The 26,990-nt window shown below is 45.9% G+C and overlaps 10 protein-coding genes across 10 annotated transcripts; 5 read left to right on the top strand and 5 right to left on the bottom strand.

Annotated features, from left to right (window-relative positions):
• Nucleotides 1-1,078: 1,078 nt before the first annotated feature.
• Nucleotides 1,079-2,399, bottom strand: BDR25DRAFT_344820 (kinase-like protein; the record flags this gene model as incomplete). The annotated part of the gene is made up of 2 exons (XM_033693982.1): nucleotides 2,340-2,399; nucleotides 1,079-2,273 (listed from the first exon to the last, which is right to left on the bottom strand). Exons 1-2 carry the CDS (start codon nucleotides 2,372-2,374, stop codon nucleotides 1,079-1,081), a joined length of 1,230 nt encoding a protein of 409 aa, XP_033544255.1. The 5' UTR covers nucleotides 2,375-2,399.
• Nucleotides 2,400-7,718: 5,319 nt separating this feature from the next.
• On the top strand, nucleotides 7,719-9,067 carry BDR25DRAFT_266803 (HET-domain-containing protein; the record flags this gene model as incomplete). The annotated part of the gene is made up of 2 exons (XM_033687015.1): nucleotides 7,719-7,839; nucleotides 7,944-9,067. A coding segment is annotated over exon 2 (1,089 nt), but the record flags the coding sequence as incomplete, so codon positions are not given.
• An 839-nt stretch (nucleotides 9,068-9,906) lies between these two features.
• On the bottom strand, nucleotides 9,907-11,174 carry BDR25DRAFT_358535 (uncharacterized protein; the record flags this gene model as incomplete). The annotated part of the gene is made up of 10 exons (XM_033695969.1): nucleotides 9,907-9,987; nucleotides 10,089-10,173; nucleotides 10,208-10,256; nucleotides 10,340-10,454; nucleotides 10,516-10,631; nucleotides 10,670-10,743; nucleotides 10,769-10,831; nucleotides 10,885-11,030; nucleotides 11,078-11,098; nucleotides 11,145-11,174. The coding sequence occupies 10 exons, from the start codon at nucleotides 11,172-11,174 to the stop codon at nucleotides 9,907-9,909; spliced, it is 780 nt and encodes a 259-aa protein (XP_033544253.1).
• Nucleotides 11,175-13,482: 2,308 nt separating this feature from the next.
• On the top strand, nucleotides 13,483-13,953 carry BDR25DRAFT_234185 (DUF1294-domain-containing protein; the record flags this gene model as incomplete). Its single annotated transcript, XM_033685473.1, has 1 exon — nucleotides 13,483-13,953. One exon carries the CDS (start codon nucleotides 13,483-13,485, stop codon nucleotides 13,951-13,953), a length of 471 nt encoding a protein of 156 aa, XP_033544252.1.
• BDR25DRAFT_305496 (uncharacterized protein) lies at nucleotides 13,858-14,709 on the bottom strand. Its single transcript, XM_033690420.1, has 2 exons — nucleotides 14,411-14,709; nucleotides 13,858-14,361 (listed from the first exon to the last, which is right to left on the bottom strand). The coding sequence occupies exons 1-2, from the start codon at nucleotides 14,565-14,567 to the stop codon at nucleotides 14,207-14,209; spliced, it is 312 nt and encodes a 103-aa protein (XP_033544251.1). The 5' UTR covers nucleotides 14,568-14,709; the 3' UTR covers nucleotides 13,858-14,206.
• A 452-nt stretch (nucleotides 14,710-15,161) lies between these two features.
• On the top strand, nucleotides 15,162-17,063 carry BDR25DRAFT_305495 (Ca/Cm-dependent protein kinase A). The gene is made up of 6 exons (XM_033690419.1): nucleotides 15,162-15,321; nucleotides 15,377-15,428; nucleotides 15,486-15,693; nucleotides 15,745-15,901; nucleotides 15,952-16,337; nucleotides 16,392-17,063. The coding sequence occupies exons 1-6, from the start codon at nucleotides 15,315-15,317 to the stop codon at nucleotides 16,812-16,814; spliced, it is 1,233 nt and encodes a 410-aa protein (XP_033544250.1). The 5' UTR covers nucleotides 15,162-15,314; the 3' UTR covers nucleotides 16,815-17,063.
• Nucleotides 17,064-17,206: 143 nt separating this feature from the next.
• BDR25DRAFT_266795 (Bromodomain-containing protein) lies at nucleotides 17,207-20,519 on the top strand. Its single transcript, XM_033687014.1, has 8 exons — nucleotides 17,207-17,395; nucleotides 17,671-17,762; nucleotides 17,858-17,900; nucleotides 17,956-18,015; nucleotides 18,081-18,592; nucleotides 18,644-18,905; nucleotides 18,956-19,619; nucleotides 19,677-20,519. Exons 1-8 carry the CDS (start codon nucleotides 17,312-17,314, stop codon nucleotides 20,162-20,164), a joined length of 2,205 nt encoding a protein of 734 aa, XP_033544249.1. The 5' UTR covers nucleotides 17,207-17,311; the 3' UTR covers nucleotides 20,165-20,519.
• A 40-nt stretch (nucleotides 20,520-20,559) lies between these two features.
• Nucleotides 20,560-23,243, bottom strand: BDR25DRAFT_358529 (uncharacterized protein; the record flags this gene model as incomplete). The annotated part of the gene is given in 18 exon segments (XM_033695968.1): nucleotides 20,560-20,611; nucleotides 20,673-20,714; nucleotides 20,759-20,784; nucleotides 20,811-21,281; nucleotides 21,337-21,481; nucleotides 21,523-21,537; nucleotides 21,585-21,650; nucleotides 21,708-21,767; nucleotides 21,830-21,931; nucleotides 21,985-22,049; nucleotides 22,104-22,283; nucleotides 22,303-22,414; nucleotides 22,464-22,523; nucleotides 22,556-22,690; nucleotides 22,722-22,760; nucleotides 22,803-23,013; nucleotides 23,068-23,173; nucleotides 23,214-23,243. 18 exon segments carry the CDS (start codon nucleotides 23,241-23,243, stop codon nucleotides 20,560-20,562), a joined length of 1,917 nt encoding a protein of 638 aa, XP_033544248.1.
• A 54-nt stretch (nucleotides 23,244-23,297) lies between these two features.
• On the top strand, nucleotides 23,298-25,074 carry BDR25DRAFT_395219 (uncharacterized protein; the record flags this gene model as incomplete). Its single annotated transcript, XM_033698360.1, has 6 exons — nucleotides 23,298-23,854; nucleotides 23,887-23,975; nucleotides 24,004-24,358; nucleotides 24,396-24,455; nucleotides 24,496-24,580; nucleotides 24,615-25,074. The coding sequence occupies 6 exons, from the start codon at nucleotides 23,298-23,300 to the stop codon at nucleotides 24,849-24,851; spliced, it is 1,383 nt and encodes a 460-aa protein (XP_033544247.1). The 3' UTR covers nucleotides 24,852-25,074.
• BDR25DRAFT_358527 (uncharacterized protein) lies at nucleotides 24,897-26,586 on the bottom strand (the record flags this gene model as incomplete). The annotated part of the gene is made up of 11 exons (XM_033695967.1): nucleotides 24,897-24,945; nucleotides 24,978-25,183; nucleotides 25,248-25,341; nucleotides 25,373-25,502; nucleotides 25,577-25,635; nucleotides 25,690-25,784; nucleotides 25,869-25,940; nucleotides 25,993-26,037; nucleotides 26,095-26,169; nucleotides 26,202-26,414; nucleotides 26,473-26,586. The coding sequence occupies 11 exons, from the start codon at nucleotides 26,584-26,586 to the stop codon at nucleotides 24,897-24,899; spliced, it is 1,152 nt and encodes a 383-aa protein (XP_033544246.1).
• Nucleotides 26,587-26,990: the final 404 nt, after the last annotated feature.

The following is a 26,990-nucleotide window of genomic DNA, read 5'->3' as shown; positions in this document are numbered from 1 at the left end:
ACTAAACATGAATTCCTTAGAGTATCCACAATAGTCCAAAGTATACGCGAAGACCATATACAGAGCATTCAGAAGTCGGTATAGAGCGGCGTATACAGAAAGCTATGCCGCCTCATCAGTCCAACTCAATATTTGAGGATTTTGATTTCCTTACCTCTATAGGATCGTTACTCAGTGCCCCGATAAACCAGTATGCGTAGCAATTGTACGTGGCGTCTATAAAGCCATTCATGGCGAACAAGAACGACCACTAGCTGTACCCAGAATCGTAGACATCCAGTCTCTCTGCCTCACTTAACCCTTCTCGCGTCTTGACCATGGCAAAGTATCCTCCAATCTAGCTCGCATTGATGATCGCGAAGATGTATACTAACGCCCAAAATGGCCTTTTCCTCATCTTCATCGGCAACCTATCCGTGAAAACCCGGAGTATTCACGGCGCAATAGCCTGCGTAATACCAGAAACGAATGCGTTGAGCGAACGACCCCTCATCGTGAACTCAACGCCATTGAAATCATTATTCTGGTACACCACAAAGAAATTAACGGCCCAACACATCGGCGCGAAAAAAACCACCAATTCCTCCCCTGGACTTGGCCAGACGACTTCAACTCCTCGAGAAAAGTTCTCCGATGCTGAATCGTGACTCTCGACCCATCCTCTCTGATAATCTTATGCCACGGATAAAGCACAAGACTCATCCCCGCCCCCACAATCATCAACACCATCAACCCAATATACGTCCCACAATTCACTCGACTCTGATTCCTAGTCCTAGCGCTCCAATTCTGCCCACCGGAATCGCCGCCGATCACGACGCCCACCTGATAAATTGACCAAACGATAGAGACGTAAGGTTCTTTCTTTTCTTCTGATGCGAAAGACGTGACACCAGCCCCCTCCGCCGTCCGCAAGAATGCTACACTCACCCCACACCAACAACCCCCACAAACCACAAAAGGCACACTCCCGGTGTAATTGTAGCACCAGAGGTTCGCAGCGTAAGCCGCGTACCCGATACCGCCTACGAACAGCGTAATGCGGAGACTGAAGTAGTTCAAGAAGGCGGGCGATATTTTAGTTTCCTCTGCTGTCTTTATACTTCACTATCATAGGGAACCAAACCTCCTGCAGCTTCAGCGCATCAGACCGATGCGTTAGCTCCACCAGCATGTGCTCTCTCACCATCACACGGAGGGATGTGCGAAAATCTTCCAGAGCATTCGGTAATATTTGTGTTGGGCTCCCATCTAAGAATTCATTCACCTCCTTGATATGATCGCGGAACTCCTTATCACCTTCGAGAGCAATCTCAAATATCCGCACAACTCCTTCTCTTCCTGAATGTAAGAGACCCTCGATTAAGGCAAAGCAGCAACCTAGAGACCATACATCTGTTGTGAAATTCGGGGGGTTATCTCCACGCTGTTCGGGAGCCAGATACGCATTGGTTCCAGTGTGTGATGACCGGGCGGGGATGCCATAAAAGTACTCCCCGAGCCCAAAGTCTATGAAGTATGGCCGAATGAGAAAGTCAGGGGATTCCGGCGCCCATCCAGGCTGGAGAAGTATGTTCTCTGGTTTCAAGTCTCTGTGCCTAATTCTGCTGTCGTCACCAGATAAAGTCAAAAGTTCATTGGCTAAGCCAGCCAGGAACAAGCTGCAATCCAGGATAAATTGAGGCCAGTGCTGGAATTCATCTTCTTTGTACCATGAATTGATGTTAGATAACTCCTTTTCTCTCACGGACTTCTTGCCTATGAGATACATTAAGAAAGTATCCAGCGACAACTCAAGCCAAGGTTTCAAAACAAGGTAGACGGTGCCTCGACCCTTTGAAGGAACGTAGTAGACAGCTCGCAGCTCAATGGTACATCCCCAGTGCCCCTTGAATGTTTTGAGAAGCAGTGTCTCCGATTTGACAACATTGGATGATCCGTCTTCGTCGAGGTCCACCTTCTTACAGGCAAGGAACGGGTCTGACCTTAAGCCAAAATAGCGATCGACAGGGTCTATATTGGTGTCTATATCAGGGTTTCTGATCGGGTAAACGATACACGAACTGCCAGATCTGATCTTGGTGTTGGGAGGAATGCTGAGATCATAAGGGGGAGCGAGACCTGTGAAATCTTCCTCTAATTCGATGATGCCGAGGCCTTGAAGTTCCTCAGGAAGTCGTGATTTTCTCTCTACCGAGTTATCCAGTGGACTGTTTCTGCTGTCAACATCGCTGGAAAGCGGCCATCTGAGATGATGCTCGCTGAGTGCCAACCTGGAAAGTGTAGATTTAGCTCGGTTTCCAGTGCCTAATAAACTTGGTATCTGGTGCGTAACTCACGGGTTGTAATAATCACCATTCCTATTCGCAGACATTGGTTCTGTTGAGTTTTAGATCCTGAGATGGGCGATGGGCTTGGAATCACATATAAAGTAGGTGGCTGTTCAAAAAAATTTGTAGCGGATCGGGCTGAGATAAGGCTTTCAGATAAGGATCAGGTAGGGCTTGGGCCGCCGTGGCTTCCCGCACCCCTCTCCGTTCAGATGACTGGAGATCTATAAATACGTATTGACACTTATTCACGCTTCGGCGACAGACACCTAGACTAGATCAGGCTCCTCGTATTCTCAATGCTTCAAGTACGAGCGCCTTCAAATAGACTTCGCGGCTTAGCTAGCTCTATAACAACTGTCAGGTCGGTATGGACACAAAAAATCCGTTGAGATTTTCAGCAAGCCCCTGAATCGTCCAATTCTTTCTAATCTATCTCTATGATTATCGTTACATAAAGATACGATGCCTTGTTCTCCCTCACTGGCTTTGCTGACATGTCGGACAGTTCCCACTTTTAGACGTCGTAGTCGTCTGATCTGCTGCTGCTATGCCATTCGGCTTTCCAACTTCGTGCTGGGTCCCGCAGTATTCGTCGAGCTTGGCCACCTCCTTCTGGCATTTGCAGCCAGAGTATTCTGTACGATGAAATTTCCATGTGCACATTGCTTAATAGACTTGTATTTTGTTAGAATGAGTCAGTGATATCTGCTGTTAATGGAATACAACCTACTTGCGAGAAATGAACTTGGATTTTCTTTATCTGGTTTTCTTGAATCGCGTTCTTACTGGCAAATGTTGATGGGTTTGGGGAGCTTGTTTGAGGGAGCCCACTAGCCTTAAGTACGGCGGACTGTTAGCTGGTGAAGGGAAAAAACTAATTGCTAATTTAAAAATTCTTTACCCTGCACATAATTATAGCCTTTAGCTACTTATAACTTTATAATTATTTTATACACGTTTATACATGTTAATTTTATAATGCCTAGTAAGCGTCTTTTAAATAGTTACATTATACAAGTGCTTACTAATATAGTGGCAATGTAAGAGGACGTTCTAAGATTAACCTTAAACTATACTAACTCTATCTACTTAGGCTTTTTTATAAAGGTGTTACATACACATAGATAGCTACTTACCTTTTTAAAAAGTTTTAAGTCTATATTACTTTTTATATAATTAAGCAGTAGTTTTAAACATAGAATATAAAGCAACACTTTTTTACTAAGGTTAAAAATAAAGTTAAAAATTAGATCTAGGTGCTATTTTTTAAAGTTAAGCTTAAAGATTTAAATATGCTTTATATACTATATAATAAAGGCTTTTAAATTAGAAAATATATGCTTATATAACTTTAATTTAAGCTTAGATTATATAAAAAAGTGTAAAGTGTTAAATAAAGCTAGTAAGTAAATAAGCTTATATAATAACTTATTAGTTAAAAGCTAAAGAAAGGTGTTATTAATAAGTATAAGTAAAAGTATCTTTATACACACTTTTATTAACATAGCTATATTATTACATAGGACTAGTTATTTTACATCTATTATATAATAAACTATAAGGCAGTAGAGCGCTGCAAGCGCAACCTGCAGCAACACTATAAAGAGTATATTGTTCCTAGCCTAAACTTTATTTAGTCTATTAATAGCTATAGTAAGCTAAAACTATACAGCGTAGAGATCTATGCATGTATTAACGTGTACTTATAATACATTGTATAGATTTATGTTAGAATCTCTGCCTACACTACTATTAGCTGCCTTTGCTAGTTTCTTAAGACACTTAAAGAAATAAAGTAGTAACTACATTTTATATAATCTAATTAAAAGACAGAGATAGTTATGCTAGTAGATGCTTATTACTAGCTTTAAAAGTTTATAGAGCCTAAGCTTTTATTTAATTAGTGCTACTTTTACAGCATAAGTACATTAAATTAGTAGATTAAAGCTTAGTAGTAGTAACTTTTAAAGAGCTTTCTCTTTTATTAGTAAGTTAGTATTTTATATAATACTTATTACTTTATTTTACTTTAAGCAGGATTACTTTTACTACTTTTAAACCTAAGGCTTTTTTTTAAAAAATAGCTTAGCTAATTAGCTTACTATTTATGCTATATATATTTTTATACTTTATAAGGAACTATATAGCTTTGTATAACTATAGAACACACATTTAATTTAAAGGCAAAAGAACTATCTAAACAGTGTAGTTAAAAAGCCTTTTATACTTTATTACTATTTTAAAGCCTATATCTAGAACTAGGCTTTTTTATTTAATGCTAATTAGCTTTGTATAATTAAGAAAAGGGTTAATAGTTAGAATATAAATGCCTACCTCCTATAGGATACGCTTTAGTAGTGCAATAGGGTACTAAATTTGCTTAGATTTAACAGCGTAGCTGCAGCTTACTCTAACTTTTAAAATTATATAACACTATATCTAGATGTTTATCTTTAGCTTTAAGTAAAAGTATAATACTATATCTAGAACAGTCTTTAGCCTGTACTGTCTTTACTTAAGTTACTTATTAAAGCGTAAAATTAGCAAGTAAAGTTTTATATAATATACTTAATATAAAAGTATCTAATTTAACTAAGGTAATTAAGACATAGTTTAAGATGTTAATCTTAAAACTAACTTTAGTAAAAAGATGCCTATTAATCCTAATTTAGCTTAGTAGATTTATGTAGATGTAGTAACTAAGCCTTTATTTTTTCTATAGTATATTTAAATTTTTTATAGTTTCTTTTTTAGTTCTTTCTTTAGTTCTTTCTCTTATATAATGTATAATTTATTATTACTATAAGTGCCTAAGATAAGTTTTATCTTACTATAGAATAGTTTTATAGTAAGTAGTTTACTAAATATAAGTTTTATTTAGACTATAGCATTTAAATTTAACCTCTTACACTTACATAAATTATATAAGATAAAGAAGAGATAATCTGTCTAAAGAATATACTTAAGAGTGTAAAAAAAGAAATGTTTATCTCTTCTATATAAGCTACTTTACATATACTAGTAGAATTAGCATGTTAGTAGTTAATCTAGTGTACATCTTTACTTTTTATTTAAGGCTATATAATAGCTAAGCTTTCTATTCTTGTAATCCTCTACTTTATATAATATAAGGTAATTAATAAGTGTAAGTAAATTAATAGTATTAAACAGCTATATATAATACCCTCTTGTATATTAGCTAATATCTAATACATAGTAGATTAGACCTAGATATAGCTTTAGAACGCGCCTTTTATAAGCTATACTAAGTTTGTTAAGAACAGCCTTTTTAAAAAGCTTATATAATTTAATTTTTTAATTACTAAAGGCTATTCTAAACTATATCTTATTATAAATATTAGTAAAGATTATGTTACACATTTTCTAAAAAGTGCTAAGAATTATTATATAATTAAAGACTTACTAGAAAGTAGATACTTTAAGAAAAGTAACTAAAGCATAACTTTATACCTAGTATATAAGGTAACTATAGTAGCTTAGAATAAAATCTTTTTATATAAACCCTCTACTAAGCAGACTAAAGTTAAAAAGGAGAAAAAGCTAGTAAAAAAGAAAAAAGTTAAGCAAAAATTAAGCTTTATTAAAAATAAAAAAAATAAAAAAATGCTTTTATATAATTATAAGTAAGCACTATTTTAGCTATTTAATGTTAATTCTTAAGTGCCTTATTAGCTTTATAGTATTAAGAAGTAGTATGTTTTATATAATAATTTAATTTATTTCTTTTATTTACTAGCTTAGTTTAGTTTTACTATTTAACAGCTACTTATCCTAGTTACTGCACAAAAGTATAAGCTTTAACTAAGTGCTACAGACATCTTTATATAGCTAGGTGCTATAGATAACTTTTATAGCTAGAGCGCTTTACTACTTTTAAAAAAAATATTATATGTACTTTAAGCTAAAACTATTGCATTATTAGCTAAAGCCTTAGCAGGTTTATTTTTAATAAAAATAGGCTACTACTATAAACTATTACTAGCACTACTAATCTCTAGGTTATAGCCTAAATATAAAAGTTTACTAGCTAGCTTATTATTACCCTTTTCTTTTATAGAGCAGTAACTAGCATAGTTACACTATTTGTAATTGCTACATGCTTTGCTAAAGTGCCCCTTAGCGCAGCAGCACTCTAGGAACAGTTGTGGGCCTAAGACAGCGCTATAGCATGCGCTGCACAGGTTGTCTACTGCCCTTCTGCAAGATTATATAAGAATAGTGTTAATATATAAAGGCCTATGTAAAGCTATTTAATAAGAGGATATACTGCTATATATAAACTCTACATTCTGCCCTAAAAGGGCTAGCAATGCACAGGCCTGTAGACTATAAGCTAGTAGAGCTAGCTACTGCTATCCTACATGTAGGACAAGATTAATATTAGCGCTAGCTTAGTTAGCAGTAGTAACAGCAGCATTATAGAAAATAAAAGCTCTATTTTAAGTGTTAGCTTTATATAATAAGAGTAATTAAAATACTACAAGCTTAATGCTTACATTATTATTATTGTTATTATTATTGCTGCTGCTGCTGCTGTTGCTGTTGCTACTGTTATTACTATTATTACTGTTATTGTTGCTGCTACTGCTATAGTAGTAGTAGATGTGGAAGAGTAGTGGTGGCAGTAAGTATCTACAATTATTGTACAACGCTGTAGTAAAGGCAGTTGCTATAAAAGGCAGTTGCAATACAGTTACATAAAACAACTCTTTACTCCTTAGATCTTTAAAAAACATTATATAAATGCGTTATAGTATGTTTTGCCTAGTAAAATACTATAGTGTTTTATACCTAAAATGCTTCTAAGCAATTAGCAATTAGTTTTTTCCCTTCACCAGCTAACAGTCCGCCGTACTTAAGTTCGAGTTCAGCTCTGAGGTTTGAGAGCTAAGTTAGCGCCAACAATGCTTTTTCCATTCACCGGAAATGGAACCCACTTGATCATGACCCCGCATATCAGCCTCGATATCCAATATTCTGCTGCCTGGTTGATAGCCTTGCTTGGCGGGGCAGTGATTACGAGGCTCGGTTGATCACCTATTTCTGCGGCTAGGTGCGAGCGCAGCGACCTATAGTCTCCTGATTTGTTTCAAACCACCCTGTGATAGAATGCACCCCAAGCTGGAAATTCATTGTTTCGGTTCTGTTAATTTATGTAGAGCCTGCAAGGATGTGTTCCACATGTACTTCATGGATGCAACCATCACACGGAAATCGCATCATACATCTGAAGCATCGCTAATACAAGCAGAAGCTGAGCATTGCTCCATCTGCTCTATTGTATGGAACAATATCAAGAAAGGGTACCAAAAGAACGATACAGTGAATTTAGCGCATGACATCAAGACAACGTGCAGCATTTATGAGGATGAGCGAGAAGGGTCGTTGTCAAAGGTGGAAGTCTACCCTTACCTCTCAACCCAAAGTTCTGGGGATCTTTTATCGCGCTGTTCAGTTATCAAGTTCCGACTCATACCAACTTCAGGTACGCTCCATCCTCCTGGCTAAGAGATGCTCTTTTCTTGCAATCTTTGCACAAAGGGTGAGGCTGAGGCTCCTACAAGCCATGGTGCTGATCTCGTCTCACAGCTGAAAACAATGTTAGTCGAGTTGACACTCTCAACATGGACATTAGCACCTCATCGGTTGCTTCGCTAGACTTGGCACTGGACTGGTATAAAAGCTGTTTCAATTCTCACAATCAATGTCAAATACCTTTGAACGAGGACACGGATTGGAGACCGACACGACTCGTCGACATCGGGCTTAAGCATGGGGACATGTGGCATCTTCGTACTTGTTCTTCATTACCACCAGGGCCAGTGAAGTACATGACTCTTAGCTATCGGTGGGGATCAACAAGTAGCCTAAGACTTCTCCAAGGCAATATTGACATGCTACATCAAGGACTTCCCATATCACAGCTTCCAAAGACCTTTCAGGATGCAGTTTCAATTGCTCGGCACTTCTCTATTCGGTACTTGTGGATAGATGCGCTCTGCATCATACAGGACTTCAGTACTGATTGGTCCAGTGAAGCACCTACGATGCGATATGTCTACAGCCATTCAACGTGCAATATTGCAGCAACAGCCGCGATTGACCAAGATAGTGGGCTATTCAGGCAAAGAAACAAGGAGGAACATTTGCCTCGCACGATTACAGCGCCCTCTGGAGCTTTGAAACACCTAGGGGAGTCGTTTGTGCTGTTCGACAAAGAATACTGGAATCGACAGTTAGCACAAGGAACTCTTCATAACCGTGGTTGGGTCTTCCAAGAGTGTTTGCTCGCTCCTCGTGTCCTCTACTTCACGGGGAATCAAATCATGTGGGAATGCTTCCAAGAGACCAAATGTGAACGCTTTCTACGTGGGATCCCCTACCATGAGGGCTTAAAAAATCTCACCATTCTATGGGATTCTCTGGATGGGCGGAAGGAAAGCAAACGGGACGCAGGCGCAGGAAACATGACTTTACAAATTCAAAATTTATGGAACCACCTTCTTGAAAGCTATTCGTCCCGTGCCTTGACACGCAGCGAAGATAGGCTCCCCGCCTTAGCAGGAGTCGCCCGGCTCTTTGCGGACACTACAGGCGATGAATATCTCTGCGGGCTCTGGCGGTCGAAGCTGATCGAGCAACTACTTTGGCGCGTTCCACGACCGACGCTAAGGGCCCCAACACAGCTTGGTGTACCATCATGGTCCTGGGCCCTGACTATAGGGCAAGTGCTATCAGTAGATTTATGTTCCGATCGTCAGGATTTGATCACCATCACACATGTTGTGAGACACGAGGACCTGTCCATATGCGAGATACCCTCATATTCATCGATATCTATTTGGTTAACTGGTACTTTATCCATTCTCCAAGAGCAGAGCTCGGATGGCAATTCTTACAATAGCCTCGGATCAAGGCCTCTGGAGGCGAAGTTACATCTTGATTTTGCAGACGCCAATCCAGATGCAGGAAACCAGGAGATGTATTTACTACCTGTGCTGTCGTTGCATCCATGGATTCCCCCTATACCGTCAAGCACACGGCTGGTTGGATTGATATTGACAAAATTAGTTGATTATGGGTCCAGCTCATTTCAGAGGGTTGGTCAATTCAGCACGGATTCCTCAGAGGATATTGGTAGGCTGGGCTTTGACATTTCATCCACGGGACTAGCTGTACCGAGGAAGGCGAGCAATCTCTCCGAGCTATGGTTGGTGTGATGAGAGTTAGTTTAGTCTCTATGAATTGAATGTCAATCACAAGAAATCCTGCGCTATCAATCTAGTTGTTTCTGAGAGTGCGCGAGGCAACTTTACTCAACATGAGGGTGCGCTCCACATCTAAATTATAAGCGCAGCCCACGACCAGCAGACTATATTACTAGATCTTACATATAGCCGATCTTCTCATACTTAATCCCAATCATGGCCCCTCAATGCCCAGATGACTAGCAACATGTAAGAACAGAATTGACAACGTAAAAGGTCGATTACTTGCAAAGATATAACCTTTTAGCGCAATAGAACGGGAAATATGGGTGCCATGATGAATATCAGGTTCCAATTAAACGATGGAAGTGCGGAATGGTCATATATACAACGTCATTGGCGACTCCGGAATGATAGCAGAGCATCTGATGTCACGAGTTTCAGGCGAATTTAATTATATTCTCAAAATTCTCTTAGTGAAACCTGAACTACATATAAAACTAATTATGGGTGCCCATTGAAGGACAACCAGCACGAATAACACATCGCTCTGACCACATCGAGCCTTCCAGATACAGGTGATGATATAACTCGCCCGCAGTTTTCCGATCCTCAGGCTTCCACTTTAGCATACACCTCATCAACTGTAGAAAGTCATCCTGCTTTTTTCCTTGGTAGGTTCCTTCTAATTCCTCTAGGCCGGGTCGAGAATCGGAAGCTCGACTTTTTAGTTTTAGTTAAGCCAAAGAACTCATTGCTCCACTCGCCCCTCTGTACCAATTCCAACTGAAGCGGCCCTAGCACTGAGATGATTTCGGCGGGATAGCACGTGTTCTATTTCCGCTTCCATCCGGCCCCCTGCCATAGAACAAATGCTCGTCTTCGAAAAGACCTCAAACCTGTTGTGATGTAGAGACATTAACGTGACGCAGCCGGAATTCAGAGGAACGAACCATGCAACCATCCTTCCAGATATCCACAGGGTAGCCCCACTCGGCCTTGAGCATAACTTCTGGAGGCCGGTAGACTTGGGGTTGGGCGTAGTGATTCAACTTCTTGTCGCCTCGGGCTGCAGATCCAAAATCGCCAAGAACTGCTCTGCTAAACCGTTTAAGTACATTAACAAAAACCTGGGATGCATATATTGTAGTGGTATTAATGGTTTTACGTGCAGAAGGTGTCTTGAATTTCCCTTAGGTAGATGACTCAAGGATTGATTCATCTATGATTTCCATGAGGATATTATCGCCTTTGATATCTGCAAGATAGCTAGGGCAAGGCATCCTTAGTTTTTAAACCCACATGTGTGTACTAGCTGGCACCCGGTATGCATGTAGTCGAGCGCGAGGAATACCTGAGCTAGAATTGGTTTAAGCACTGTATCCGGTAACCGATGCGAGGGATTGCGATTCAGAATACTTTCAAAGATATCCCTACATAGGCTTCTGCACAAGACATTTGTAGTCTCCTTCAGATCTCGGGATAGTAAATAATTCTAAATAGGTTCTAACAAACGGGCGTGACTTGTTCCCTTGGCTTAGTCATTGGTAAATTACGAATTCAGCTTGATCGAGTCCTTCACGAGTGAACACTTTGAGGGTTGCATAGTCATGGTTAGTATTATAGTTAGCGCGTAGGAGACGACGATGGGTTCGTATTAAGCTCCTCTATACTCGCTTCATGGCGTATAGGCTAGCTGGGCGGCGTTAATGGAGGTTCTCGAAGCAGATTCTTTGCATATCTCAGAAGGTTTACTATCATGAATACAATGAAGCGTTTAGAGAAGGAAATTTAAAGTAATCTAAGTGGTTCTAGTGTTGTAGTGGGTGCAGGAACGAGGGAGAGCCGTCCTTGACCTTGAGGAGGTTTAGGAACAGGGACTTTGCTGGCGCCTTCTGGGCTTACAAATGCGGCCTTCTGTCTATCTGTGTGGATTGACCCACCGCTAAGGACCGTCTATAACCTCCTCAGATCTAGGAAGTATCTGCCCGTAAGTGGGAGGGCGCTACAATGGGCTGCCCAATCAACCTTGGGCTTGGCGTCTCATTATACTATATGAAGTATATAGCTCCTTGGACCCTTAGTCCACAATGTATCACTTCTTTTATAACTCATGCCTACTGAAATGCAACATTCTTATAGTCTTAAGCACAAATAACTGTAATACATTCTGTGAAGCCGCAAGCTTCCCTTGTTGTGTCACCCTCTCCACATCGCTTCCCAACCGATTTCTCTTAGCATTTAAAAGAATTGGGCATCCTTCTACTCCTATCATAGCTATGTCTTTGTCCCATGGAAACCGTAATGTCTGCATATAACTTAAATTATATCGCTGAGTGAAAACGATTTGGGCATAAGAACTAAGCTGACTGTAAAGGAGAACTGGGATGAGCCTTCTGTGCAGAACATGGGTGAGCTATGGCTCAAATTTAGTGGAAACGGCTAATAACAAGCTCAGACAGGTGGCTGGGGGAAACTAACCCTGTATGGAGTATCTAGGCGCCAGCTCTGTGCGACTTGACATGCCCAATGAGCTAGAGAGGACACACTACTTTCAACTTCGCTATTTCACCCAACAGCGCGTTCAGTTGGAACGAAGGCCCTACCTAGATCCACAGTAAGAGAAGCGTTCGTTTGTGAACTGCAATCTAAAGTTAATGGTAATGGGGGCTACCTTTACAGTGAAGTGTCTCCTGCTATTCTGTAAAAGCAAGGTGTGAGACTACAGACTTGGGTAGAAGCAGAACACAATTAGCGCCACTATTAGCACACTCTAGCGTCCTCCCCAATCACCATCTCTTCCTTTTCAACCCAGTATATTTTTCATCTTTAGATATACCCTCAATCATGTCTATGTATGATCAATATTTAGTTTCTTCCCTTCTAGCCTATTTTAAGGGATTGTAACATCTTAAGACTCTATTGAAACTCTCAATCTTTCGTCGTATACCTGAGGACATAAAAATAATTTTTATAAGTGCCTGAGGATGCATGGCTAAAAAATGCGTTGAAATTGTATGTGGTAGTGTAGATTAGATTTGGGATTGCATATAAGGAGGTTCTTGTTCAATTCTATTTACACGAAGGACTGTGTTCAAAATCGCCAGGCTTTCTTTTAAACTAGAATCTTAGTCTTCACTCACTCGTGTCATCTAAAGTGAGAAAATTGTACATCTCCTTCCGCTTCAATAAAATGAACACAGCCTCTCCCTCTCCTACTAATCTTCGTGACAGTGCTAATACTCGTGGTGCCTCTTCTACAGCCAGGGCTTGAGCTTTTTGGTCGCCCCTCCATTCAATGTCTCCCCACAGGGTGGGGTAGCGATATGTATGAACAGGCTTGACATCCGGAGCAACCCAGCCTCACAAGTCGGGCATCTCAACGCGTTAGTTCCTTAATCAATAGAAATATGATTGAGAAGATAAATCCGGTAAGCTTTGGCGGCCCACTTACTCCATTGATAAAACATCGTGGGAGATTTGTTGATATCTAGGATGTCAACGCCAGAGGCACAAGTCCCAGCTCCAAGGTGAATAATCATACCGCCTGTAGTTTGTGAGACAATTCCTGTTCGTGATTATATCGGAACTGACGCAAGGCGTAGGTAACATCAGCGGTGAAGTAAAAAAAAGGATTAAGCAAAATATGGAGGTGGTGCTGAGCTTGGCTATTCGGCAATGATAGCCTCTCTGGTATTAAATTGACGGAGGATTGAGATGATAACGCTGAGGCGTACCGTGAGAACGTGGGTGAGGGCTCCTTGGTCTAGCCTATTTTGGTTAGTGTAAATTTCTGGAGATCAGCATCAACGTTTCAGCATGGGGCTTGGAAGCCTGCCTTTTTGCGTGAGAGTTCTGCATTAATGACTTAATCGAGTCCAATGCAACAGTCTCCTTCGCCTTTCCGCCAAGAGGGAACCATGGCTCCACGACGTCCCCAACGCCGGCGTTCTCCAACTGCTGCCACGGCTCTCGGCTTGTCCTCGCTCATCCTCCCCACCTTCTGCCTCGTCCGCTTCACCGCGCGCACAGGCTATGTATCTGCCATCCTCTATACCTGTGTGATGAGCGTCGCTACGTTCCTTCTCTACGGCTACGATAAGATGCAAGCACGCAATCTCGAATGGCGGGTCAAGGAAGCTACACTCCATACCATGGCACTGCTAGGAGGGTGGCCGGGCGCGTTAGTCGGGCAACTCTACTTTCAACATAAAACTAAGAAGACAAGCTTTCAATTGGTCTTCTGGGGAATTATGTTGGGGTGGCAGTTCGTGTGGTGGGTGTTGTGGAACGAAGGGATTGAGGGGAGGAAGACGTTGGCGAAAATGTTAGGAAATATCGAAAGGGAACAAGCGAGAGGAATTGAGAGAGGACAAAAAATACGGAGCTAAGAGAAGCATGGAATGAATCATTCCACTATTGGATACCGATAAATACGTATATGGAGAGGATCCTGTGCGTTAAGGGGAAGGGAAGGAAAGACGCCAATATCCAACCCAAACGCGAATCTAAACCCGAACGCCAGAACCCATCATTTCATCGCTTCTTGTGTCATGGTAGAAACTTGTTCAAAGGCGTCTTTGGAGAGGTCGTGCACTTTGCCCCAGGCTTGAGCGGCCGCCTGACCTAGATTGGCAGAGACTATTAGCGACCCGTGAATGGCTTGGTTAAGTCATCGGCAGTATCACCGCCGGCCTCGCCAAGAGGGTTGTTCAGGCTTCCGCCAACAGCATTGCTAAGGCCCTTTTTGAACTGCTTGATGTCCTCTTGGTCGGAAGCAGGGATCTTGGAAATCTGGTCTAGTGGGAGCGTCAGCACAGAGTCATGCATAGCCGCCATTGTATTTACCCTTTGCTATGTAGGACATCTTGTTCTCGCCCATGGTTTTCAGGGCCTGCTTTTCGAGCCTGCGCTTGAGCTCAGGGGGGATTCCGAATAGGTAGATGGCGAGGACGATGACGCCGATGACACCAGCCAAGACGGTGAATACCTTTGCCGCGGTCATGTTGAGGGATGGTCGAAGGTTGTGTAGGGAGTAATATCTGGTGAAGAAGTTGGTCTAGAGGTGGAGTAGAGGAACGAGAAAGTGAAGCTGATGGTGTTGTATAGCCCTACGAACTGGTTTATATAACTTAGGTATTGTTTGCCATTCCGACCACTACCCATGACATCAGATCGTTGTTTCCCTGAAATAAGCCCCTGTCACTTCTCTAACCTACACACGGTCCAATCGCTCTTGGCTCCCCCCCCGCAGGCCTTTCACATCGTGAGATTCTCCGTAGCCGTGTCTCGCGCATCTGAAGACGGTACTCAGAATACTGAATATGGCGGACGTTGAATTACGCTTCTGATATTGTTCTGACTACAAGCCCCAGCTGCGGTGTCGATCTGACAGACAACAGCCAACCTATCAGATGCTGCTCAGCCACAACTCTCCAGCCTCAGAGGCGCATGCAGCAGGAGTTGACGGCGGCCCCCACCACAAGGCAGACCCCTCGCAAACACATCAGTCGTGCTGACCCCTAGCTGAAGCTCCCGTTCCTCTCTCTACTCCTCCTTTACCTCCTGTTCCTTTCACACATTTCTTCGCCTTTCAACACTCTCGTTCACCTTCGACAAGCTAGCGTGGGCTTCATATTCATTCCACTCATCGCTTCTGCACCACCAGACATACGCCGCCTGATAGGCAGCCCCTCCAACCCAACCTGAAGGACAACGCAGCACATCAGGCGCTGCTCCTCACACTTCCAAAATGAGTTGTACGTACTTCGATATACTCAAATCGCGAGCCTTGTCTGACTCTCAATGCCACAGTGACAAACATGCTAAACAAGCTGCATGGTCAGCCCGACAGTTACGATAGAAAGTTCGCTGCCTCTAATACCCTTACAGGCGACAATAATACTGAGAACATCGATCGCAGATCACGATACCGGTTCGGAAAGACATTGGGTGCTGGTACCTATGGCATTGTCAGGGAAGCCGAGTGCCCTGAGGGGAAGGTTGCCGTGAAGATCATCCTCAAGAAGAATGTTCGGGGTAACGAGCAAATGGTGTATGATGAGTTGGAGATGCTTCAACGCATGAAGCATCCTCACATTGTCAAATTTCATGACTGGTTCGAGTCTCGGGTTGGTGTACCCCGCGCTCCAGCTGAGGCCATGGAAGGCTGACCCAAGCAGGACAAGTACTACATCGTGACCCAATTAGCGACGGGTGGAGAATTGTTTGATAGGATTTGCGAAAAGGGTAAATTCACTGAGAAGGATGCCGCCGAGACAATTCGACAAGTGCTCGATGCCGTCAACTACCTTCATCACAACAATGTTGTTCATCGAGGTTAGATAATGTTCTCGTTCTGTCCAATTTAACCGACTGATAAGCTTTAGACCTCAAGCCCGAGAACCTGCTTTACCTCACACCAGACCCCAACTCTTCACTTGTACTCGCGGACTTCGGTATCGCCAAAATGCTCGACTCCAAGAACGAGGTTCTGACTACCATGGCTGGCTCATTCGGATATGCAGCCCCGGAAGTCATGTTAAAGAAAGGACATGGAAAGCCAGTTGATATGTGGTCTCTGGGTGTTATCACGTACACGCTTCTCTGCGGATACTCGCCCTTCCGATCGGAGAATCTTGCCGACCTCATTGAAGAGTGCAAGAACGGCCGGGTCATTTTCCACGAGAGGTATTGGAAAGACGTGAGCAAGGATGCCAAGGAGTTTATCACGCTGCTGCTTCAGCCTGACCAGAACAAGCGGCCCTCAAGTGAGGTAAGAGAAGAGCCAGTGGCCTTCGGGTCTGACTGAGCTGACTGTCATTTTTAGGATGCCCTCAAACACATCTGGCTGAGCGGAAAGACGGCATCCGATCACAATTTGCTTCCCGAGATCCGCGCATATGTCGCCAAGGCACGACTCAGGCGCGGTATTGAGCTTGTAAAATTGGCAAATCGCATCGAGGCTCTAAAGATGCAAGAGGACGAAGAAGAGGACGTCCCAGGAGAAGCAGATATGCCTTCCAACGCGCGCGAGGCAGCGGGTGAGGCGCTAGCAGCACACAGCACCGATCGCGGATTGACAACACCAGAGAGCTCAACTACTCCTGCTGGCGGCAAAGGTCGTTTGAGCAGACTTGCTAAAGGGGCCATCTTCCGAGAGGTTGTCCTGGCAAAAGTCCGCGAAATGAAGGAGGTAGAAGCTCAGAAAGAATTCGAGAAGACTGCTGCCGAACAAGCGAAGAAGACATAAGCGGGCTAAAGAGGGCTGATTAATATCGGAGAGGGCTAGTATAGGCTACGGATTCAACAGTTTTCATTTTCTGGTTTCGCTCAGTACATCCGTAATGCTTTTGTGCCGACTTGCAATTAATTGAGTTGTCAGGATACCATGGATAGCAGGTGCCAGGTCAGTTTGACTAGATATGTAGTTCTGGGGTGTGTGGTCTCTTGAGCACTTTGTAGCCTTGAAAAGTTCTGCCGCCGTTGCAGTGTTTTGAGATGGGCGCTCTGATGTTATCAAGAAATATGGCAGCGACGCCATAATCACGTGATAATCTCGCTAAGGGAGCGCTAAGCCCTCTTTGGTTCTTGGCTCAGTCAGAACCCCTTCACACGCAAGGAACGCGTTCAGCAGTTGGAGGCTTGAGATACGCTTTGCACCCGACTGCATCCACCACGACGCAGATATTGTGTCTGCCGTTCCCCCGGAGTGACTTGGATAGCCATTGCGACCGCGCCTTGGGCAAAATGGAGAGCGCGGCAAAGCGCAAAGCAGCCAGCGCTGCGGCGCCGGAGAGCGAGAGTCGGCCGTCGAAGCGGCAGAAACTGCCGGTAAGTGCACGTTGATGCGATGGGGGAGGGATTGTCGACGGCGTGTCGAAGAAGATGAAGGGCCTCGGGTTGCGATGTGGGCGATGCGGGAAAGCCTCCTGGACGTGGAGCGCGCGACACCTTGGTTCGACGAGCAGCCCTTCACGACCTCCGCCGTGCGCCCCTCGTGCTCCGCACCCACTCGAGCGCGCCGCCGACAATGGATATGGGCATACTGCGCAGGAATACTGCAGGGGAACTTAGAAAGAGTCCGCTGACGATGGATTTCTTTGTAGGGCGATGCGCAACCCGTCAAGGAAACGGTTGAGACGACGACGACCATGGGCCTGAAGTTCCTGGACAGCCTGAGGGCAGCGAAGGACAAGACGTAAGAGTCCCTGCGCCCTTTCTACGCTCGCGCTCGCTAGCACTGCATCACTGCTGCGCTCGATTCCGCTCACCATTACTGACACCACGTTGCAGCGGCCGCCCGATTGCGACGCACTTCCTCTCTCTCCCCGACAAGGTACGCACTGGACACCATCCCCCGCGAAGAGCCCCGCTAACCACAGGCTGCATAGGACGAGCTCCCCGAATACTACGACGTGATCAAGCTGCCCATCGCAATTGACACCATCGAGGTACGACCGCCTCCGCCTCTGCCCCTCCCCCTCCTCACGACGAATGCTAACGTGCGCATGGCTAGGCTAAACTCAACCGCGGAGTATATACAACGCTTGCTCAGGTCGAAAGTGACTGCAAGCGCTTGGTCAACAACGCAAAGGCATACAACGACAAGAAGTCGCTCATCTACGAGGATGCCGAGCGTGTGCGCAAGACGGCGTCCAACTGGATGGTCAAGCACAACCCCGCCTATCGAGATACCAGCTATCAAGCGGTAGCCACCCCGGTACCTGGCGAGGAGCACTCTCTTCCTGGTCGACTTATCCCACGAGTTGTTGCAGCTTCGAGCCCGAAGACGCCAGTCCCAGTCCCGGTGGCAGCGCCCACGCCGGATTCTGCCGCACGTCCTCGACGAGCCGCGGCAGCTCCACAACCCCTTACACCGGCGCCGTCGAAGCTGAGGCATTCCGCATCAGCTCCCCCAAAACCAGAACCAGAACCAGTCGATGACGATACCCCAGGTTACAGTGGTAAGAGCTTCCAGCAGGCTCAGGATCAAATCGTTCGCGAAATGATCGATTACCAAGATCCACAGTGAGTGCTCCCCTCGCAATCTGGCCCCAACGAAACTAAAATCCCCTACAGCAGTGAATTGCAAATCTTCATGCCTTTCGTTAACCTTCCCAGTCGGAGTCTGAAAGATTACTACCAGCTTATCAAACACCCTATGTCGCTGTCCGCGGTGCAGAAGAAAGTTCGCGGCGTCGTGGGTCGGAATCCGCCGACGGGGAAAACTGACTTGAAGAGCTGGCATGCGTTTGAGAATGAAGTGAGCTTGATTTGGACGAATGCGCGGGAATACAATGAAGATGGTAGTGACATCTACAATCTCTCGGTCGAATTCGAGGTAGTTCTATTGCAACCCCTCCTCTCTTACCAGTGAGCTCACAACCACAGGAAATATTTAAGCAGCGACTTGCCGAAGCAAAGGCCAAGGTCCAGGAGCCACCGCAGCCAAAACTTAAGCTAAACATGTCTGGGCCGCCCAAGCAACAGATCAAAATAAAGCTCCGACAGAGTCCTAGCTCCGATCCCAACACTCCTGCTGCTCGCAGCTCAGCGACACCAAGCGTCATCGTAGACAACGAAGCGCTCCTACGGCAGCAGCGACACGTGCAAGAAAGCATGAACGGCACGCGGTCCTCTCGTCCTTCGTCGTCTGGGAAGGTGCAAACACCTCTGGCTTCCTCTAACCCATTCAGCGGGCCCAAAGGCGCCTCTTCATCCGTTCCTCCATTGAGCTTATCCCAATCCAGAACTGCCGGTTCACCTCCGGCCGTGAATGGCATCAAGAATGATGTGCAGTCTCCGGCGCTCAACTCCATCCGACCTGCGAGCACGGCATCTGATAGTCAAAGTCAAAGACTAAGTGTTCCTGCGCAGACTCCGCATCCTGTCATGCCTCCTCCGCGGAGCATGTCGCGTCCAGCCAGCGGCAGTCCACACCCGACTGGACCGATTGGTCAACAGACAGGGAGTTATTCACAGTATACCACATCAAATTACTATGTTCCGCCAACAACGCCTCATTTCGAGAATCTCAGAAAGGCGCCACTAAAGAGTAAGACTTCATATCCTTATGACTATGTGCATTCCAGATACCTAACTCCACCACCAGGCATAGATGAAGCACTCATACCCAAAATAACGCTCACCACACACCCCGCACTCAATCTCCCAAAACCTTTCTTCATCTCCATTCCTGCTCACAAAGAAAAGACAAGCCACAGCATCACCATCTCCCTCGCATCCTCCCACTCCTACCTCCAAATTGTGCCCCACATCCCCGTCGCTCTCACCAACCGTCTCTACCGCCTCTTCGTCATAGTGAACGGAAACAAGACCTTCGAAGTCAATCGCGTGCCCGTCACGGCTGGCATCAACGGCAATAGCATAGCTGCGGGATTCGAAGGCGGTAAGAAAAAAGGCGAGCCCCTTTTCGAGGCAAAGCTATCCCCTGGTGTGAATCGGATCGAGGTTGAGGCTATTGCGGAGAAGGATAAAAAGACTGCTGGGAAGACAGAGGGGAGGGATGGGAAAGATCCGAAGGAGCAGGTCGAGGTGGAAAAGTGCACGATTTTTGTGCACTTGATGAGGGCGTATTAAATGCTAGGTCTAGGTTTAGAGTCTGCTAAGGGAAAGAATGAGGGTGCAAGAGATTGCGCGGATTGCATGGCTCAGGTGTTTGTGTTTTCCAGGTCTCGGGTCCGGCATATCACGTTCATGGGTCTTAATTACTCACTGGAAGGGATGGGTGAATGGATGGATGGAGTATACAGGTGTTAGGACTGTATATACCAACCATCATGGCAGACAGCATGAATATTCGGGCTTCTCTGTTCCAGGCTGTTTTTAGTAGTCTTTTTTCTATTTAATTTTTGTTGGCGGATGGATGGAGATGGACGAATGTTTACATACGCAGATTGAGGATTGAGGATTGAAGGTCCAGCGCCCCTTGAGTACCTTTTCTGTTCTACATAGTCTGTGAGTCTGTGAGTGGATTAGACTAGTGCATGGTATGCCTCGAATTGAGATAAGAATCTGTAAGTGAGCCTAGTTCCTGTGTGTAATTCTCAATCACCCCTGCCCTCTCAAGGTACCTCTTCCCTAGGACCTCTCAGCCTTCCTAGCTCTATTATTCTTCCCTTTATCCAATCTAAGTCACCAGTCAAGACTCCATTTAATGTTTCTCGCGGCTACTCTGAGTGCCCTCCTTGCTCCCACACCTGGCATTCGTCAATCCGAATCAAACTCCTATTTTCTGCATAGGGCATATAGAGTTCGTCGTCCTAGATTGCGATTTTAGGTGTTTGTTTTGAGGTGGTGGTAGCGGCATGGACACAAGAAAGCTAGTGTTAGACTTTGAATATCGATGCGAGTTCTTTGCAGTAGGGTTAGGAGGGTGAGAAGTGGCTGTTCTAACCGTCGTCAAGACTGTTTGTGATGATGGATGTTGAACAGCCAAATGGTCTAGGGCTGTGGAATTGAGATAGGCTGACGAGGAGACTCGTGGCGATGCTGGAGCTGGAGGTAGAGGTGCATATGCAGGGGTTGCGAGGGATGAAGGTGAGAAAGGGTAGAGGTTGGATTTTATATAGATTGGATTGAATTGGATTGTGTGAAGAGGGGAGTTTGTTACTTCTATCACGTGAATGTAGGGGTGGAGAAAGGTAAGTCGTACAGACATATTCTCAGTCTTTTCCAGTGTATATCGTCGTGATTTCTGACTGACCTCTCGGAGAACTAATATAGGCGTCCAGCTAGCTAGCACTTGGCACCTCGGTATCGATCGGTTCACGCGCAAGTTCTGGTTTTGGAATGCTTGATTGTTTACTACTAGTTATGGCGCTCTGAACTCGAGTAGGTTCTCTCCTACCGGTAGTGCTGAGACCGAGATCCGCCAGCCCCTGATCTCTAGGAGAACTTGATGGGAATGGGGGCGTTCTAGCTCTACATAACTTCACGGGCGGTCTGTCCATCTTCACCACGACCACTTACACCCTCCACATCTAAGCAAACGCATTACTCAATTGTTGCACTCTTCATCGCACTTCTACTACATTCCCAGTTACTATGGGCTTCTTTCTTAATGCTCTGCCAGGTTCAGAAGCAGGTATATGCCGTAAGTAAGTCACACACCTACGTTCACGCTGTAGCTTCCGCACGTCTCAACCCCATCAAATGAATGTAGCAAATCCACGCGGCCTCCCTAGCATACGAAACGTTAGATAATAGCCTTATATATAATTCTCAAAGTTCTCAACTACCTACAAACGCAGCGATGGTGAGAATGTGGAACCAGAAGGGATCCCAGATGCCCCTGCCGGGCTCGTCGGGCCCATCACTATGAAGGGAATGTCAAAAACCCCCGACCTTTCCGAACCTCCGATACTTCCAAGTAATAATTAATGTACGTTGGAGAACACAATGGACCAGTGGACCGCTCGATCGAGGGGTTCGTGCCCCCAGGGTGGTTCACGAGGAGCTTCAGCTATGGGCTATTCTTCTAATAGCATAGTATACCGTCCATCGCCTTTCTTGGCACGCCGGGGATTTGGTTGCCAGTTGCACTCGCTGTTCGTTGCTGGACATTCATCGGAAAGTTGTTTGTGGTGATGGTGTTGGGGTGACGTTGGATATGCAGGGCCTCTGTTGTGATACGCTGCACAACTCGAGCATTTTCTGGTTGGATGAAAACTTGAGAGCTGAGATTGAACAAGTTGGTCTTGTATTATAACGCCTACTGGAATACGGAGTTCGTAATCTGGATTCGAGATTTGCAAATGTGCTGAGGTTGCGCGTGCTGTCCAACTCGCAGGCAACATAGATGGCTTGTGTGGCTCGCACTGGTGCGTGCTGGCATCCCCCAAACAGGAATATACCGAAGATGTCCTTTTAAGCAAACGATTTTCTGTCCTCTGCATCGCTCTCAGCATTTGAGTTGGTTGTCAAAACCAAGTTCCTTCTTCACATGGCAGCCGTGACTCGCAGATCTACGGCACACGCCATGCGATGCTATGCAGCACGTTCTTGACAGCAATCGTATCGGCGCATGCCAGAATCCCCAAAAGCCGGTGTATGGACATGGAGGAGCATTGTATTCCACCATCCATCCATCGTCGTGTAAATAAGCTCTCCAGCCCTACCCCGACGCACACCTAACGCAAATCCGATTCTCCACTTCAAAGTCTCCGAGAACGCACTGTCCAATGACTATAGCAACTGAGCGCTTTCCCTCGCATACGGATGGTATTTGGTGCATTGCCTCTTGAAGGCACTAGGAGCTCCTAGTGCCGCGTCGGATGGGGAAGACGGGAAGGATGTGGAGGTAGGGTTCAAGGTCGGATCATTGCGTGATTGGAGCAGGCGAGGGGAGTGCGGTTGATCGTTGGACGTGTTCGCTTCGCGAGTAAGAAACCCCCGGGGCTGCAGGGCTACAGACGATGTCGGTGATGCTTGTTAAGGATGTTGTGGCAGTAGTAGAATGTTGCGAAGCTGAGCCAGGCAACTTTTAACACCTATGGAGGGTTCTACAGTTAGCTTGAGTGGATGATGGGATAACGCGCCGATATCTCTCGTGTGTGGAGGTTGGTGTGTGCAATGCATATTGTCACTCTTACGTTGCGTCGAGAAGCTTTACCTAAAATTTAGTTACGATGGTGGTTAGGACGATGTAGCGGACCATGTTGAGTCGTGATGGATGAAGATTGAGACTTGATGAGAAACCAATGGGCGTGGTATGGGCGGTCAAGCACTGAAAGCTGCATTTGCGAGTAGATTCCCTCAAGGAGAATCACGTTCTCAAGATGAGCTTTTTCGAGTACTAGTTGCAATGAGGAGGCTGAAAACCTGGGGGCTGCTCTCGTGGGCTTCGGGCTGTCACCATCCTGGAGGGGCTGGTAAAGGACCCTCCACCCGGACCAAGAGAATGCCAGCGCCCATTAATCCTTTCGCGAACCTTCCACACTCTCATCCCTGCGGCTCAATAAAACATCCACTGACTTATTCGCCTGGGTGGAAAATGCATGTGGCAGGCGTGGTGCCCCTTGCTGTCTCGATCGAAGCAAGACCCCAAAATATGGTAGGTCAGCGAGCGAAGAGTCGAAACACCACCCTAGCCATGTCCTTGTCTGCAAATGCTCCGTCTGCTCAAGAGGATGAGCTACGATGCAGAGGAGAGCGCTTTCAGTCAGGCCTCTATCTCGTCACCAGCATCATCTCTGCGCCCCCTTCGACAGGCATGAGCGTCAGGTGTAAGTCCTTAGAGAAGGGGAACCAGGGTCCTGAAGCTGAGCTGTCACCTTTCTCTTAGATACGGTCATATCGAGCCATGAGACGCCAAATGATGCTACGGCAGTAGCCCAATCCTACAATCCCAGCCCGCAGGTGTCACAGAAGGGCAATGCAAACTGTGGTGGTTGGCAGTCAGCCCCTCATTCGCTGAGAGCACAAAGCTCCCAGGGAATTTACGGAAACAGCCTCTTTGCTCCGGTTTCTTATAACCACAACCGAATGGGGCGTGCATGGTGTGCTACACGGTGAGGTCACGGCGCACTCAAGGAGAAATTCTGAGGGCAGATTTCCAAGTCAAGTTTCGGGTGGGAAAATAGGGGCCAGGGAGAGATCATCTCTTGCTCAATTTCTTTCGTCGGAGAAGCCTCAGATGTTGGACGCTAGCACGATTGTGCGGTTTGGAACTAGGTGGCGGAGCTGTGAAAGACCCCCGCAGGGGCTATCTGTGGGCGGGTCCCTCGGCTCGAAAAGCTTCGAAAAATCTGCCCGCATCGTTCGAATAGTGCGGTAAAGAACACATGAGCAGTGGCGAATCCCGGTGAAGCTATGCCTGTTGGAAGATCTCGATTGGCTCGGAAGAGGAGCAAGTTTCCGCGTTCATCAAGTGCACTGATAATTAAAATGGATATCCGTCAAGGGCAAAGCTCATCTCTCCCCGCTTGCTCCGGCCGACCAACAGGATCGCCATCGTGGGTGGTGGCATTTGAAGATAACATCTTGGTTCTTGAGGTGACGCAACATTTTGCTCCTCTCCCGAGTCGAGGCCTCATCCATGATTCACTCGTCCGCAGCCACTGATGAGGGAGAGTGGACGGAGGGTAACGCTTCATTCGAATTGTGTGAAGCGCTGTGCATCATGTCTGCACAAGAGGCGGTAAACAGGCGATGGCTGCAGCTGGTGAACGCCTCTCGCGAGCGGTGTAAGCCGCAAGATGATGCGGCGAGCTGTACAGGGGGGGAGAGCCATGGGGCTTCATACATCGCCGGAAGTGATACTTAACGGCTCACGTAAATAGCAGCGTAAAATACGATTCGGCGTCTCTGCCTATGATTCACGTGCTCCGGGCCGGCGGCACGGATCTACCTTAATCCTCCTTTTTGAACGTCCTACCATTTTATTAGCTACTTGAGATTCTGATGGAAGCACTCCACACAAGAACAACAACATTTCTGATCTCGACTTAGCCTGTGGAAACCTTCTAGCTCTATTCTCGCCCTGTCGGTCTTACACCGAAGTAGTTCCGTTGTTGTTCGAACTTTGCAAAAGCTATTCCAGGTGGAGCCCATTCGAAGCGATGTCGTTCGATTCTGAGTGCTTGCTCTTAATAACGGCTAGCCAAGCATCGAGGTCTTGCTAATGGAGAGGAAGCTGGAGAGGAAGTAATCAAGTCAAGACCTTGCAGTAAGGTTGCATTATATTTCTCATGTGGCAAGAGCTGGCGTCAGTTAATAAGACGATGGTAAAAGGCGGGAAAGAAATCGGGTTGCTGCTATTGGATATCCGAAACTAAAAGTAGCAACTCCGGATCTACCAATGATTCCGAGTCATGAGTACAAAGTCTCTGCCTTTGGCAAATATCGAATTCAACAAATAGTCTCACAAAAAGTCCGCTCCACGTGTCGATAACAATTTCGGAATGCAAACTAGATTCTATATTGTGGAGTAGACGGTAGCAATGCATAGGCAGCGTACAGGCAAATTTTTGAATCGCAATTTAAGTTAACTATCTGTGCTATACGAGGTGAGTGAGAGCACGTGAGCCGTGCTCTGTAACCTATATCCCCTGGATCCCTTCTAACAACGGGGCTTCGTGATGTCTCCCTTACTTGCAAATGACGAGGAAGGCTCAACGATGCGGAGGTTATATTGCATGAAAAGAAAGCAGCCAGAATCAGTCACCCATGTTAAGAAAAGTAGGCTCTGATAGTGTTCCTATCAATCGGTCTTCAATGGAGCAAAAGTGCGTGATGATGAGAATAGGAGGAGTATCGTAGATTTGTTGCAGAAATAGCTTACAAAATCGCATGGGGGTTCTTCGAGTAACGACATGTAGACCAAATGAGTATCGCAAAAGTTATTTCTCATCGACTGACGAACACGTCAGCGATGAAGGGGAGCCTTGAGCTTGATTAATCGTCACTCTATTGGTCGGCGGTCGCGATGGAATTTGTTGGCGAAGCGTGGACTAAATCTAGGATCGCGGGGGTGAAAGGGGGGTTGTCTGGGCCGTTCCTCCCTGTACCACAAGAGAAACAGTGAAGGCCTGACGGTAAACTGAAGGGCATTGACTCATAAAGTCGCTTGGATGTTTACATGCCTGTCAAAGGTCTGAGCTTCATGAAGATCGACTGATCGAGAACGTTGTGAAATCGGAGGAGGGCAGGTGGTGAAAGAAAATAACGCCCAGGCAATAGACCAGCTGACCACGCGCAACGTTGCTGATGCACGTTTAAGGCCGACACGTCGGTCGTACTTCCCTTCTGCATCTGTTACTGGACGCAACCCTTTCTGCAGTATATGCTCGCGGCGCGGCTTCACCGGCCGGTTCAACAGTGTCATGGGCTGCTCCCATTCTCCTCATTTTGCGCAGTATAGCTGCCCGAATGCCTCCTGCAAGTACGCGGGAAGATATGCGAGTCCTTGCGTGTGTCGTTCGCCCTGCTGGGAGTTGGAAGTGGAAGGCATCAGGCGCAGAAGCGATACCCCCAAGCCTTCGGCCCCTCGACCTCGTCATTCCATCATCTGCACACTAATACTAACGCAATAGGATGCAGCAGGGCTGCTGCATCTCGAATGAACCTTTCCATAATCAGCAGCGACCCGCGTAGTATCAGGCGACGACGGAACAAGTCTCCTAGCTTTAGGGGGGGGGAGGGGAGGGAGTTTTCCGTAGTGGATGGAAACGATCTAAGTCTCATTGACTCCCATTGCTTATTGACCGGTTTTCATCCTCCACAAAACCTCATCAATCATTCGCTAGGTCTCAATATCGTCAAATGAAAATCCTGGGGGACTTGAGGGTCGATAATAGTCAGGCACGTACGGTTACCTGGCTTCGAGGCTCACGGCTTTCGTTTGGTTGGCTTATCCTACTTCAAGTGAGGAATGAGCAATGGACAAGGGTTCCTCCCCAAGATT

Source organism: Lindgomyces ingoldianus (assembly GCF_010093535.1).
Source record: "Lindgomyces ingoldianus strain ATCC 200398 unplaced genomic scaffold BDR25scaffold_29, whole genome shotgun sequence".
Lineage (NCBI taxonomy): Eukaryota > Fungi > Ascomycota > Dothideomycetes > Pleosporales > Lindgomycetaceae > Lindgomyces > Lindgomyces ingoldianus.
Note: the sequence above shows the minus strand (reverse complement) of the source record. Positions and strands in the feature narration are given on the sequence as shown.

Excerpts from the sequence above, each read along its gene's own strand:
- BDR25DRAFT_305496 (XM_033690420.1), bottom strand. The coding sequence starts at position 14,567 with ATGACCGCGGCAAAGGTATTCACCGTCTTGGCTGGTGTCATCGGCGTC. Across the intron at positions 14,362-14,410 it reads GATGTCCTACATAGCAAAGG|ACCAGATTTCCAAGATCCCT; the intron begins GTAAATACAATG and ends CGCTCCCACTAG.
- BDR25DRAFT_305495 (XM_033690419.1), top strand. Across the intron at positions 15,694-15,744 it reads ATGACTGGTTCGAGTCTCGG|GACAAGTACTACATCGTGAC; the intron begins GTTGGTGTACCC and ends TGACCCAAGCAG. Across the intron at positions 15,902-15,951 it reads CAACAATGTTGTTCATCGAG|ACCTCAAGCCCGAGAACCTG; the intron begins GTTAGATAATGT and ends GATAAGCTTTAG.
- BDR25DRAFT_266795 (XM_033687014.1), top strand. The coding sequence starts at position 17,312 with ATGGAGAGCGCGGCAAAGCGCAAAGCAGCCAGCGCTGCGGCGCCGGAG. Across the intron at positions 18,016-18,080 it reads TCGCAATTGACACCATCGAG|GCTAAACTCAACCGCGGAGT; the intron begins GTACGACCGCCT and ends GCGCATGGCTAG. Across the intron at positions 19,620-19,676 it reads CAGAAAGGCGCCACTAAAGA|GCATAGATGAAGCACTCATA; the intron begins GTAAGACTTCAT and ends CTCCACCACCAG.